This window comes from Cyprinodon tularosa, unplaced genomic scaffold (genome assembly GCF_016077235.1).
Source record: "Cyprinodon tularosa strain WSP-4 unplaced genomic scaffold, ASM1607723v1 ctg1015, whole genome shotgun sequence".
NCBI classification, from domain to species: domain Eukaryota; kingdom Metazoa; phylum Chordata; class Actinopteri; order Cyprinodontiformes; family Cyprinodontidae; genus Cyprinodon; species Cyprinodon tularosa.
Genome location: NW_024037800.1, coordinates 34,247 through 47,557, shown reverse-complemented (window position 1 = coordinate 47,557; position 13,311 = coordinate 34,247). Strand labels below are relative to the sequence as shown.

The following is a 13,311-nucleotide window of genomic DNA, read 5'->3' as shown; positions in this document are numbered from 1 at the left end:
GTTGGTTTACATGTGAAGTCGACGGTTGACGTTTCGAGCAGCAGGAGTAACACAGCTTGACGCATCAGATCAGCTGAATCAGCGCCTCATCAGCATCTGAGGCACGTGACCCACTTCACAATCAGCAGCTGCTGGTGTTGGAAACATTTAACTTTAGCTGCTGGACATCAGCCAATGAGAGAAGCTGATCTGGGAGCTGGCAGGGAGTCAGACGCAGCACTGCTGATGCAGAGCGCTATGATCACTCCTCTGAAACAGTTTATTAACGCCTTCAAATGTAGAAACCTGCCGGCAGAATATGTTGGCTTTTATTATCCTGCTGCCTGCAGTTTGTAGCACAGACCTGAAAAACGCTAACATCTACTTCCAGCCGCCACCAACAGGAGGGGAAAACCCCCAAGAGGCGAGCGGGCCTGAGGCAGCTGCTGCTGGGGATTCCCAGTGACAGCGCAGCGCCGGTATGTGGGGGTCTGAGCGGCTCCCACAGAGAAATAATCTTTGAAGGCAGGATGGTAATCTGGATGAACTGACTGCACAGACCATGTTTTCAGGAGGACTTTCTCACTTCAACATAGATTCTAACTACTTTCTACCCGCTGATCACAGCTAATATAGCAAAGCTGCTCTCTGGCATCGAACACAGGAGCAGCAGAAGCATCTGGACTCACTTTACTGGACGTCTGACCTTAATGTGGATCAAAGATGAAGCAGCAGGAGCTTATTTGCTGCTTGTATCACATCCGGTCTGAACGTATTATTAGTGCTTCTTCCACCTGCAGCTTCTGACCCGTTTGAAGGTCTCTCTGTCTGGTGTCTCTGGCTGAACTTTGGGTCACAATGTAATCCATCGAGGCACACTGAAGGTTGCTCTTGGAGAAAATGGGGTCTGAAAAACTTTATTTTGAGCTGTATGAATTGTCTGATGGTGAAAAGTGTTTAAAAAACTAAGTTCTGCATCTTAGAAGACTGAGTGGTTTCTTTGACTCGAGGCCCATGAAGTAAAACCAATCTGCAGCTGATTGCTGATGCTCCTCCCAGTATGGCGTCTCCCTCCTCATAATTACAGGGAACTGATGAGTCCTTCACCACAACCTTGTAGCTCTGCTCTCACAGGGTCAGGCCTGTCCTGATAGCAAGCGTTACATGGACAGACATCTCTTCATGCCCTCAGGAATGTGCCGTTGCAGCAGTTTTATGGACATACATGATTGAATGTTTGGTGGTGACTCTGCTGAAGGTCATGGAGCAGTCATGTTTCTCCTAAATTTGTTGGAAAACATTTCTTTCGTTCCTCTCTCCTCAGCCTCATATCTTCTGCTGTCAGAGGAAATACGGGAGGAGTCCAGCCAACTGATCTGGTTCTCTTCATCTCATTGAAACATGGAGCTAACTGATGGGTGCATTTCTGTCCGAAGGAGAAAAGAAGTTCAAGAATTTTTAGATGTGAATCTTCTCTCATGCTGCACCTTCATTGTGAAAGTAAACCATTTAGAGGCTGTGGTGGATCATATCTTTGTAACAGGAGGAAAAAGTCACGTCCAAGGCGGGTAAAGGTTGAACTGGGTAGGTGTGAGAGCAGAACCTTATGGAGAAATTATATAGTCTGATTGGAATGAAATTAAGTTTACTACACTGAATTTTTATTCTCTGTGATCAGCTGATTTTATTTACCTGAAAAAGAAATGCCTTCAAATTCAGCTGCAGAAATTCACCTGTTTCTACCCTCGACAATAGAATAAAATAGAATAGAAAATTCCTTTATTGTCCCACAATGGGGAAATGCCTGTGTTTACTGCAGCAAAAAGATTATAGAAAAAATGGTCACACAAATTTGGACCTTAGAAAATGTATAAGAATAAGATAATAGTGAAGAGTTAAAAGATCAACAATAAAATCCTGTAAAGTGTTTAACAATATGAAGTTGGAGAATAAATAACCAATATCCAGCTATAGACATTTTTACAGTAATGGATATTTGAAAATTGGCCTGTTTTCCAGTGTAGTCCTGTTTCTCTGACTGTGACTAACTGGATGTGCTCTCTTCATCCTCTGACATGGGAGCTGGCTCGGAGCTCGTCTGCCTGGCTGTGTGTTTCCTGGACGGGGCCGCCTGTGGAGCTGGTTGACAGTTGCCTTTTGTATCTATGCTTCTTTTTCTATGTCTGCTTCTGTCTCCTTGAACCCCAGTGGGCCTCAGCAGATGGCCGCTCACACTGAGCCTGGTTCTGCTGGAGGTTTCTTCCTGTTCAAAGGGAGTTTTTCCTCTCCACTGTCGCTACAAGCATGCTTAGTGTGAGGGATTGCTGAAGAGTCAATGAGTCGATGCAATCAGCTGGTTTTCCTTAGATAGAAAACTTTGAATCAATCTGACTGGATGATCTGTTGAACTGGAAAGTGACCTGAGATGACATGATGTGAATTGGAGCTATAGAAATAGAATGAATAGAATTGAATTGGAAATAGCAGCAACATCAGAGATGTGCAGAATGACAGCAGCAGGTTATTTAACTGGTTGAGGTTGCTGGGAACAGTGGTGGTTCCAGAGTCTTCCAGCTGCTGGGAGGAAGGATCTGTGATAACGCTCCCTGGTGCATTTAGGGTGCAGCAGTCTGTCACTGAAGGAGCTGTCCAGTTCAGCACCAGCTTCATGCATGGGGGGGAGATGTTCATTTAGTTAGGATCCGTCTGTTTCCCACCTCCTGCACTGAGTCCAGAGGGCATCCAATCACAGCTGGCCTTCCTGATCAGCTGATCCAGCCACTTCCTCTCAGCTACAGATGAGCCGCTGCTCCATAGAAGATGGCTGATGCCACAGCAGAGTCAGAGGAGGTCTTTAGGAGCCCCCCCCTCAGTCTCCTCAGCAGGAAGAGTCTGCTCTGACCTTTCTGATCCAGAGCCTCAGTGTTGGGAGTCCAGTTTGTTCTTCAGGTGAACACCGAGGTATTTATCAGAGTCCACTACCTCACTGTCCATTCCCTGGATGTCCACTGGTGTCAGTGGGGAGGATCTACTTCTGTGAAAATCCACCACTAGCTCCTTGGTTTTTCCCTGCATTCATCAGAAGGTGGTTCTGCTGGAACCAGACCACCAAGTTCTGGGTCCACTGTCTGTCCTCTGAGTCGTCTCCACCTGTGATGAGACCAACTATGGCAGAATGGTCAGAGAACGTCTGGAGGAGGCAGCGTGGGGAGCTGATGGAGACGTCTGCAGGGTAGAAGGTGAAGAGGAACGGTTCCAGCACTGTTCCCTGTGGGACCCCCGTACTGCAGACCAACCTATCAGAGACACAGCCCTGTGACCTCACATGCTGTGGGCGGCCAGAACCCACTGGGACATGTTCTGGTTCACACCTGACAGCTCCAGCTTGGCCCTTAGGAGTCCTGGCTGGATGGTGCTGTAAGCAGATCCTCACAGAGCTTCCAGGTTTCTTTGGGTGAGTCAGAGCTCACTGCAGGAGGAAGATGATGGCATCATCTGCTCCAATCCCAGGTCAGTAGGCAAACTGCAGTGGATCCAATGAAGTCCTCACCTGTAGATGGGGGAGGACCAACCATTCCAGGGTCTTCATCAGGTGTGAAGTCAGGGTTAGGGTTGTAGTTGCTTTGGATGTTTTATCTTTTGCACTGGTACCACACAAGAGGTCTTCTACAGGTGTGGTTCTTCTCGCAGCCTCAGGCTTCAGGTGAACATGAAGCACAAGATGCCAAACAGTTCATCTGAACATCTCAGAAGCCTGGAGCTGATGCCATCTGGACCTGCAGCCTTTCACACCTTCATCTCCAAAGCTCATCCCTCACCTGTGTGATGTGTGTGTGGATGATGGTTAGGAGCTGATAGGTGTGAAGTAGTCAGTGGTTGAAGAAGGTGAAGGTAACAGGGGGTTCTGGGCTGGGGAGGAGAGGGGGGGCTGATCATTAACCAACCTGGATGTTCTGATTCTGGCCTGAGATCATCTTCAGACTTTTCCCTCTGATGTTGTTGTTAGGGTGATCCTCCATCTTCTTCTTGTAGCTGTTGATCTCATCCCTTATTTTCTTCCTCAGTTCTTTCTGCGCTGCTCTCAGCTCCTCCTTGTTCCCTGATCTAAAGGATCTCCTCTGTTCTTTCTGCGCTGCTCTAGTGCTGGGCGATAATTCAATAACGATATATATCGATCGATAGACGTGTGGCGCAATAGAAAAAAAGAGAGTCGATAAAAGTTCGATAAAAAAGAAACGCAGTTTTCCTTCCTTCTCATTGTAGCCTATCATGTAGGTTTATGCTAGTCACTGCTTCCTCCCAACCAATCACAATCGCGGACCCAGGCACGCCGTCACCAAGCGCCGCCCTCTCAGACCACAACACAGAGCACATGAAGATGTGCAGCAAGGAGAGGCGGAGGAAATTGTTCCAAAGAAGGGTTTTTGTAGTTCGGCAGTCTGGCAGTATTTCGCTCCTGGCAAGTCGGACCAAAAACAAACCACAGTCATCTGTAAAATGTGTCGGGAACCAGTGAAACCAGTCTGATAACACAACCAACTTTTTTTTTTTTTTATCATCTCAGCCGCTCACACCCGCAGGAGTACGAGCTGTGTAGGCCCCGACGCGGCTCTCCTCCGAGGAATCTTTGGGAATTTTTGGAGAAAAAAAAAAAAAAAAAAAAAAAAAAAAAATATATATATATATATATATATATATATATATATATATATATATATATATATATATATATATATATATATTCAGTTCTGGGCAGTTTCCCACGTAGTTCTAACTATCGAGATAAAAATGCTGAGGGGCCAGCAACTTCAAAGTAATAACTCAGGTTAAAGCAGGAAACGGGGAGACATGGCTGAAGACCCCAGAGATCAGAAAAACAGTCTGTGGGTGCAGTGGTTGGAGTCTGCTGGTGGTGCAGGACATCACAGACTGGTGCTGCATTAGCAGGGGGGGGTGGGGGGGCATACACAGCTATCTATATAACGTGTGTAAATTGTCGGGGCAGGTAGTTGGGCCTTATACTAACTGCTAGCAGCTGCATGTCTTTACTGCAGAGTGTCTTGTTAGTTGTTCAGAGTTACACCATCTATTGTTTACAAACACAGCCAGACCTCCTCCTCTCTCCTTGGTTCTGTCGGACCCAATTTGGTGAAATCTGTCCATGTTTACATAATAGTCTGGGAATAGCGTGGTTAGCCACGTCTCCAACAGGCACAGGATGCTAGCCTCTCTGTAGCGTCTTTCATGGTGAAATAAAGCCGCCAGTTCATCCGCTTCATTAGAGACAGATGTGATGTTGCCCATGATGACAGACTGGATGGTTGGTCTATACCTTCCTCCCGGTAGTATCACCCAACACAGCACAGCTGCCATGTCTCTTCCTATCTAGGGGATATGGGCTCGCTCCGTGTGCGGCAGTACAGCAGAGCTCTATAGGGCGAGCAACTGGTCCCGGGTCTAAACCCGGGACCAGTTGCTCGCCCTATAGAGCAAAACAAAGGGAGCCTGGTCAAACACGCTATTTCCGCACGCAAAGACGGCAAATAAAAGAATAAAAACAGTTTTCCAGAAAAATGTGAGCTCCTTGATGTTAGAAACAATATAGAAAAGATACAGTCACAGCAAAAATTAAAATAATAAAAAAAGTAGGAAAAGCTCAGAAAAATAAAGAGAAACAGGCTGCCTGCTCCTCGCTGGCTGCCATTTATATGGCGCCTGCCACTCAAACCATCAGCACCACAGGGAGTCCAGCTGCTTTCAACCAATGAGAACACTCTAATTTGATACCATGGCGAAGCAGTGCTTTGAGTTTGCTCCTAGAGACATTTAGAAATGCGTCTCTTTTCAAACTGGTTGTTGGATTGAGTGACTGTGGAAGATCAGCAGGCAGGAAACTTTACTCAGGAAATGTTTCCAGGCAAATTTAAAGAATTTATAGAATGAACTGGATGGAATAGGATCAAACTTAGTGTTATGAATGTTGTTTCTAAAGAAGATTTGATTAGGATGAGACTAGACCTGCTCCATAAAGTCAGTGCAGACCTTCTGGCTCTGGAGACAAACTGCTTCCAGTCTCCAGACGGTCCAGCTTCCTCCAGCTTCCACTTCTTTACTTTTTCTATCTTGCTTCTCTCAGTTGTTCTCATTTTCTAAACTGTGACTCTTTAAAGAAAATGATGTTTCTCTCCTGACCTTCTTGGCTGATCATATTCAGCCCAGTAGGACAGCATCTCACCCCACCCCCCCCGACCGCAGCAGATTGCCTCACTTCTCCCAAATGTTGAGATTCAGCCAATAAAGTTCTTCAGAGATCTTCAGCTGATTTTCTTACAGAGTAGCTTTCACAGCACATATAACAGCCCACCGCTAATATATATATATCTATATCTATATATACATATATATAGATATAGATATATATGTATATATCTATATATATATATATAGATATAGATATATATATAACTTTCAGTCTAAAGTCTCAGACATCATTAGCTGCATTGCTCCAATTAAAGTGAAAGTCTTTTCCGCAAAGAAAAAAATCTCCTTGGAGAAGTGCTCCAGCAGTTAGAAGTGAAAAAAGGGAGTGTCTAAAAGCTGAACGCAGGTGGAGAAAGACGAGACTCCAGGTTCACTATGACATCTATAAAGAGAGACTTTACAGATATAGATTACAACTGAAAAATGCAAGAGAATCTTTCTTCTCTGAAATCATTAACAAGAACATTAATAATACTCGTGCGTTATTTGCCACAGTCGACAAGCTAACAAATCCTCCTGTGTCCGTGGCTCCTGAACTCCACTCCACCCGGGCCTGCAATGAATTTGCTAATTTCTTTACTGAGAAAATCCTAAAGATCAGAGGATCAGTTTATACATCCATATCAAGTTCAGTACCAAAGTTGTCTCCAACTGGAATTGATCTTTACCAAATGTCCCAATTCAGCCAAATAAACTATAAAAGCTTAGAGGAAATCATTCAGCAGCTAAGTTCCTCCTCCTGCTGCCTTGATGTTCTACCCACAGCTTTCTTTAAGAAAGTTTTGCCTGTCATAGCGTCTGATTTGACTCAGATAATAAACACGTCCCTTCTGTCAGGTGGTTTCCCTAAAAACAGCAAATATCAAACCACTGCTGAAAAAGAACAGTTTAGACAAACTACTACTCCAGAACTACAGGCCTCAGTGCAGCATTTGATACTGTCGATCACTCCATCCTGTTAGAGCGCCTGGAAAACTGGGTGGGCCTCTCTGGTACAGCTCTCAACTGGTTTAAATCATACTTAAAGGACAGGGACTTTTTTGTGTCAGTAGGCAACTTTACATCAGAGATGACAAAAATCACATGTGGGGTTCCCCAAGGGTCCATCCTGGGTCCCCCCCTATTCAATATCTACATGCTCCCTCTGGCTCAGTTAATAAAAAACAACAACATCAGCTACCATAACTATGCAGACGACACACAGCTTTACATCACCATGTCACCAGGTGACTATGAACCAATTCAAGCACTGAGGAAATGCTTAGAAGAAATCAATGCCTGGATGTGCCATTATTTTCTTCAACTGAATAAAAACCAAACTGTAGTAATAATCTTTGGACCAATAGAGGAAAGATCTAAAGTTAGCACACAGCTTCAGTCGCTTCCGCTAGTAACCACTGATCAGGCCCCAAATCTAGGTGTAGTGCTGGATTCAGACTTGAACCTCCAAAAGCATTTAAAGACAATTACAAGGTGGGCTTTCTATCACCTGAAGAACATTTCCAGGATTAAAGGACTAATGTCTCAGCATGATCTGGAAAAACTAATCCATGCGTTTATTTTTAGTCGAATTGATTACTGCAACAGTGTTTTCACAGGTCTGCCTAAAAAGTGGATCAGACAGCTGCAGCTGATCCAGAACGCTGCTGCCCGTGTCCTCACTAAGACTAAGAAAGTAGAGCACATCACCCCGGTTCTAAAGTCCTTCCACTGGCTCCCTGTATCTCAGAGAATAGACTTTAAAATCCTTCTGTTAGTCTATAAATCTCTGAATGGCTTGGCACCTAAATACATCGCAGACTTGCTATCAGTGTATCAACCCTCCAGACCACTCAGGTCTTCTGGCTCCAGCCTGCTCTGTAGACCTAGAACCAGAACTAAACATGGAGAAGCAGCATTTAGTTCCTATGCTCCACTTATCTGGAACAAACTTCCAGAAAACTGGAAAAGTGCGGAAAGCCGGAGTTCCTTTAAATCAAGACTAAAAACACATTTGTTTAGGATTGCCTAGTTAAACAGTTCAACTGAAAGATATTTTCTTTAATCCAACTGTTTTTAACATTCTTTTTTTGTTTCTGCATTTTTTATTTTATTTATTTTTTATTTTTTATTACTTGCTTTATCTTCCTGTATTTTAATCATGTAAAGCACTTTGCATTGTCTTTGTACTGAATTGTGCTATACAAATAAATTTGCCTTGCCTTGCCTATATATATATATGTATGTATATATATATATATGTCCCAAGGACGGACAATCCTGATCATGAAGGATCCGCAGAAGGGAACAACCCCATCCAACTACCGGCCAATAACTTGCCTATGTACAACATGGAAGCTCCTGTCAGGCATCATAGCGGCTAAGATGAATAGGCACATGGCTCAATACATGCACCCTTCCCAGAAGGGAATAGGCAGCAACACCAGAGGAGCCAAACACCAGCTACTAGTGGATAGAGCAGTCACCCGAGACTGTAAGACCAGGCAGACAAATCTGTGCACGGCCTGGATTGACTATAAGAAAGCCTATGACTCAATGCCACATACATGGATACTGGAATGCCTGGAAATGTACAAGATCAACAGGACTCTAATAGCCTTCATCAAGAACTCAATGAAGCTGTGGAAAACAAGTCTGGAAGCCAATGCAAAGCCAATAGCACAAGTCACCATCAAGTGCGGCATATACCAGGGTGATGCACTATCCCCGCTGCTGTTCTGCATAGGCCTGAACCCCCTCAGCCAGATCATCACAAAGACTGGCTACGGATACCAATTCCGAAGCGGAACAATCATCAGTCACCTCCTCTACATGGATGACATCAAGCTGTATGCCAGGAGTGAGCGAGACATCGACTCACTGATCCACACTACCAGGATCTACAGCAACGACATTGGGATGTCATGCGGACTGGACAAGTGCGGTCGCATGGTCTCAAAGAGAGGGAAGATGATCAGAACCGAGGGGGTTGAACTACCAGAAGGCCACATAACAGATGTTCAGGACAGCTACAAATACCTTGGGGTGCCACAGGCTAACGGAAACCACGAGGAGATGGCAAGAAAGACTGCCACAGCTAAATACCTACAAAGAGTAAGGCAGGTCCTGAAAAGTCAGCTGAATGGGAAAAACAAGATCCAAGCCATCAACACATATGCCCTACCAGTCATCAGATACCCCGCTGGTATAATAAACTGGCCAAAGGAGGAGATAGAGGCTACTGACATCAAGACGAGAAAGCTCCTCACAATGCATGGAGGGTTCCACCCCAAATCCAGCACTCTGAGACTGTACACCAAGCGTAGCGAGGGAGGCCGAGGGCTAGTGAGTGTCAAGACCACTGTCCAGGATGAAACAACTAAGATCCAGGAGTACATCAGAAAGATGGCCCCCAAAGACAAATAGCTCGGTGAGTACCTTAGGCAGGAGAAAACCGAAAGTGAGGACAAGAAAGAGGAAGGGGAACCATCATGGAGGGACAAGCCGCTGCACGGCGTATACCACAGACAAATAGAAGAAGTGGCTGATATCAAAAAATCCTACCAGTGGCTGGAAAAGGCTGGACTGAAGGACAGCACAGAGGCACTAATCATGGCAGCACAAGAACAGGCACTCAGTACAAGATCAATAGAGGCCAGGGTCTACCACACCAGGCAGGACCCCCGATGCAGACTGTGCAAAGATGCCTCTGAAACAATACAGCACATAACAGCAGGGTGTAAAATGCAGGCAGGAAGTGCATACATGGAACGCCACAACCAGGTAGCTGTCATAGTGTACAGGAACATCTGCCATGAGTATGGGCTGGAAGTCCCAAGGTCAAAATGGAAGACACCTCCTAAGGTAGTTGAGAATGACCGAGCTAAGATCCTATGGGACTTCAAGATCCAGACTGACAAACAGGTGATGGCTAACCAACCAGACATCGTGTTGATGGACAAACAGCAGAAGAAGGCAGTAGTGATAGATGTGGCAATCCCAAGCGACAGCAACATCAAGAAGAAAGAACACGAGAAGCTTGAGAAATACCAAGGACTGAAGGAGGAGCTAGAAAAGATGTGGAAAGTGAGAGCAGCAGTGGTGCCAGTGGTAATGGGAGCACTGGGGGCTGTGACCCCCAAACTGGGAGAGAGGCTACAGCAGATTCCAGGTAAAACATCAGAGGTCTCTGTCCAGAAGAGCGCAGTCCTAGGAACAGCTAAGATACTGCGCAGAACCCTCAAACTCCCAGGCCTCTGGTAGAGGACCCGAGGATGACGCATATCCCCCCACCAGGGGGGAGAAAACAGGTTTTTTCATATATATATATATATATATATATATATATATATATATATATATATATATATATATATATATATATATATATATATATATATATATATATATATATATATATATATATGTGGATATATATATATATCCACATACATTTTGTTCTGTGAAACTGTTGGTATTTTTCCATGCAGCACAGGGATGAGGTATCTTCTCCATTCGACGTTTAGTACTTTCTGCCAAATACTATATGGCGGTGACATCGACCTACAAACCTGCGCCCACGAGGCGTCTAGGTATAGATGTCCATAGTCAAGGGAGAGAAAGGGAAGCCATGGCAGTCATAGCTTAGGCTAGGTCCTTTCCACCAGGAATAAAACCATTTGGAAGCTACATGTGTTCAGTAGAAAAGTGCAGCAGAAGGCATAGTTTTATATTATGCTTTTGGACAGTTAGAGTAACTATCAGAGAAAAAAGTTGACAACCAGACCAGCTGTAGGTCTGTCCAGCAGGACCAGATTCTTCATTCCACTGTCAGCAGTACAGAGCAATGGAATTCACTCTCTGCATTTAACCCCTCCCCTTGAGGAGCAGTGGGCTGCCATGGTGCAGCGCCCATTGAGCAGTGTGGGGGTAAGGGTCTTGCTCAGGGACCTAGAGTGGCAGTCTGTGCTTGAACTCAGTACCTCTGGATTCCAAGCTCTATACCCCTTGCAGAACTTTATTACTGAAGGCCAACACTTCTGTGTCACACAGCTCAGATGATCTAAACATCACAATGAGATCATAAGCTTTGAGCCTTGATCCCAGAGAGCCTTGAGGCCTCCAAGGGCCACCAGAAATCATGATGAAGTTCTCATATGTTGGGTCAAGCCCATTAATCATCTATCTACCATCTCTATATGGACCAACATCCCTAAGGAATGTCTCTGACACCTTGTTGGCCTTCAGTAATAAAGTTCTGAAGGAAAAAGGGCCCAACCCAGTATGACTGAAGCTGACCTAGATGAATGTCTGAGAGAACATTTGGATGAATTTATATTCCTTATTAATTATCAGTTTGTTTGTTAAAAATCAACTAAATAACCTTTATTAAGACAGAATTGTTTTGCTAGTTCTAAGGATGTCTCCCTCATGGAGGAAAGTATTGGATCTGCTTTTCCCAGACTTCACTTTGAATCAGAACCAAAGATTAAATCTGACTGCAGCTGAAATCACTAATCACTGTCCTAAAAGGCACTCGATGATGTCATCGTCTGATTTGCATACTTCATGTCATCTGGCTGCAGGAGGTTCTTATCCCTCCAAGTTTTTACTCATTTGTTTATATTTTGCTGTCTGCCTGAGCAGCGCAGAAAGACCGAATGAAGGAGGAAGAAAGGTGGGAATTTGAAGAGTTTTATAGAGACTTTTACAAAAACAAGGAAAGAAAATTCTGCATTTAGTTCAACTCTCCATAACAATCAGTGACACTATTAGTTGTTTGCCATCCAGCAATAAAAATAAAACATAAAAAAACACAAAGAAGAGGAAGAAGAAAACATCAGTAAAAACACACAGACTGGAGTAGCAGAAGGGGAGAGAATGAGGCTGTAGATCAAGTGATTTTATGTGAGACAACACTGTGGGTCATAAATGATTTTCATAGTTCAATTTAGCAAACTATGGCGGGATTTAATTTCCAATCTGAATTCGAAGCAGAAAGGTTTATTTTCTATGCTGTAGCGCAGGCCGCCTGCTCTGCATGACCATAGCAGGCAGAGACTCACCAACAGGATGACAGAACGTGATGCTTTTATGTTGCTAAAGTCTCTATTAACACAGCAAAAAGCTGCTTTTAGTGAAATAAAGGCGCCAGAGGGGTCTGATAAGCACTGATGAAACCCTGAGCCTCAGGTTTAGACTTTTATCTGCTAAGCTAATTGATCTTTAATTTCCTCTTTGTTTTGGTTAACATGAATAGGAAGGTGTTGTTTTTTATGCAGTACGGGGAACAGTCAGGGTTAATAATGAGAAATGAATGGTTGAGAAGGCGTGGCACAAATTTTAGAACTTAATGACTGTATGTCTTTATTAATGACAAAGGATTGTTCCTGTGCAGGAGAATAACTGAACCCCTGATCAGCTGTTTTAGTTACTGACTGAGGTCCTGAAGGTCTTACCAGGGGCATCATGGCTGAGGCTTTGGGAGAAACCTGTCCTCTGTAATGGTTGTGCAGCTCCACCAGAAGCTCCTCCTCAGTGTTCGAAAGGCTCCGGGCTCCAGGGACCAGCAGGGACCCCAGCAGCAGACACATCCAGAAACAAGCTCCCCTCAGTGGGCTGCTTGGGAGGGGGGAGTCCCCCCTGAGCCTGGAGCTCCAAGAAGAAGCTCCATCCTGAGCAGTCTGTGGGGTCGAGGCCCCCTGCAGTTCAGAGAGGCTCCAGAGGTGCATGATGGTGAACCAAATCCTGAGGGCTGCTTCCTGAAGTGTGAGAGCAGCAGTGTGTCGTCCTCCACGGTGCCTCTCAGGTCTGAACATCTTTCTGTTTCTGGGTCGGGTTTAAGTGAGCCCAGAAACCTCCCCTTATCCACCCTCCCCACTCCCCCTGATGTGAAATGGATACTTTCAGAAATGTCCTGTAAACTTTTAGCTTCTATGTATCAGAGCCATCTGCTCTTTGGACCATATCAACTGTACTGCCTGTTTGTTTTACTCCAACCCTGCTACCTCTTTCATGGTTTCTTAACCCTCAAAATTTGCTCTGTCTTCTGGTTCAACAAGATCTGCTCCCTTTCCTTTCATCCTGATTGAT

The 13,311-nt window shown here is 44.7% G+C and overlaps 1 protein-coding gene across 1 annotated transcript in view; it reads right to left on the bottom strand.

Moving 5' to 3' along the window:
* LOC119778921 (peptidase inhibitor 16) overlaps positions 1 to 13,052 on the bottom strand; it is a 45,795-nt gene extending 32,743 nt beyond the window's left edge. Inside the window, exon 1 of the mRNA XM_038278378.1 lies at positions 12,678 to 13,052. Within this exon, the coding sequence (XP_038134306.1) occupies positions 12,678 to 13,037 (360 nt within the window). The 5' untranslated portion in view covers positions 13,038 to 13,052. The remainder of the gene's footprint in view (positions 1 to 12,677) is intronic.
* Between the last annotated feature and the right edge of the window lie 259 nt (positions 13,053 to 13,311).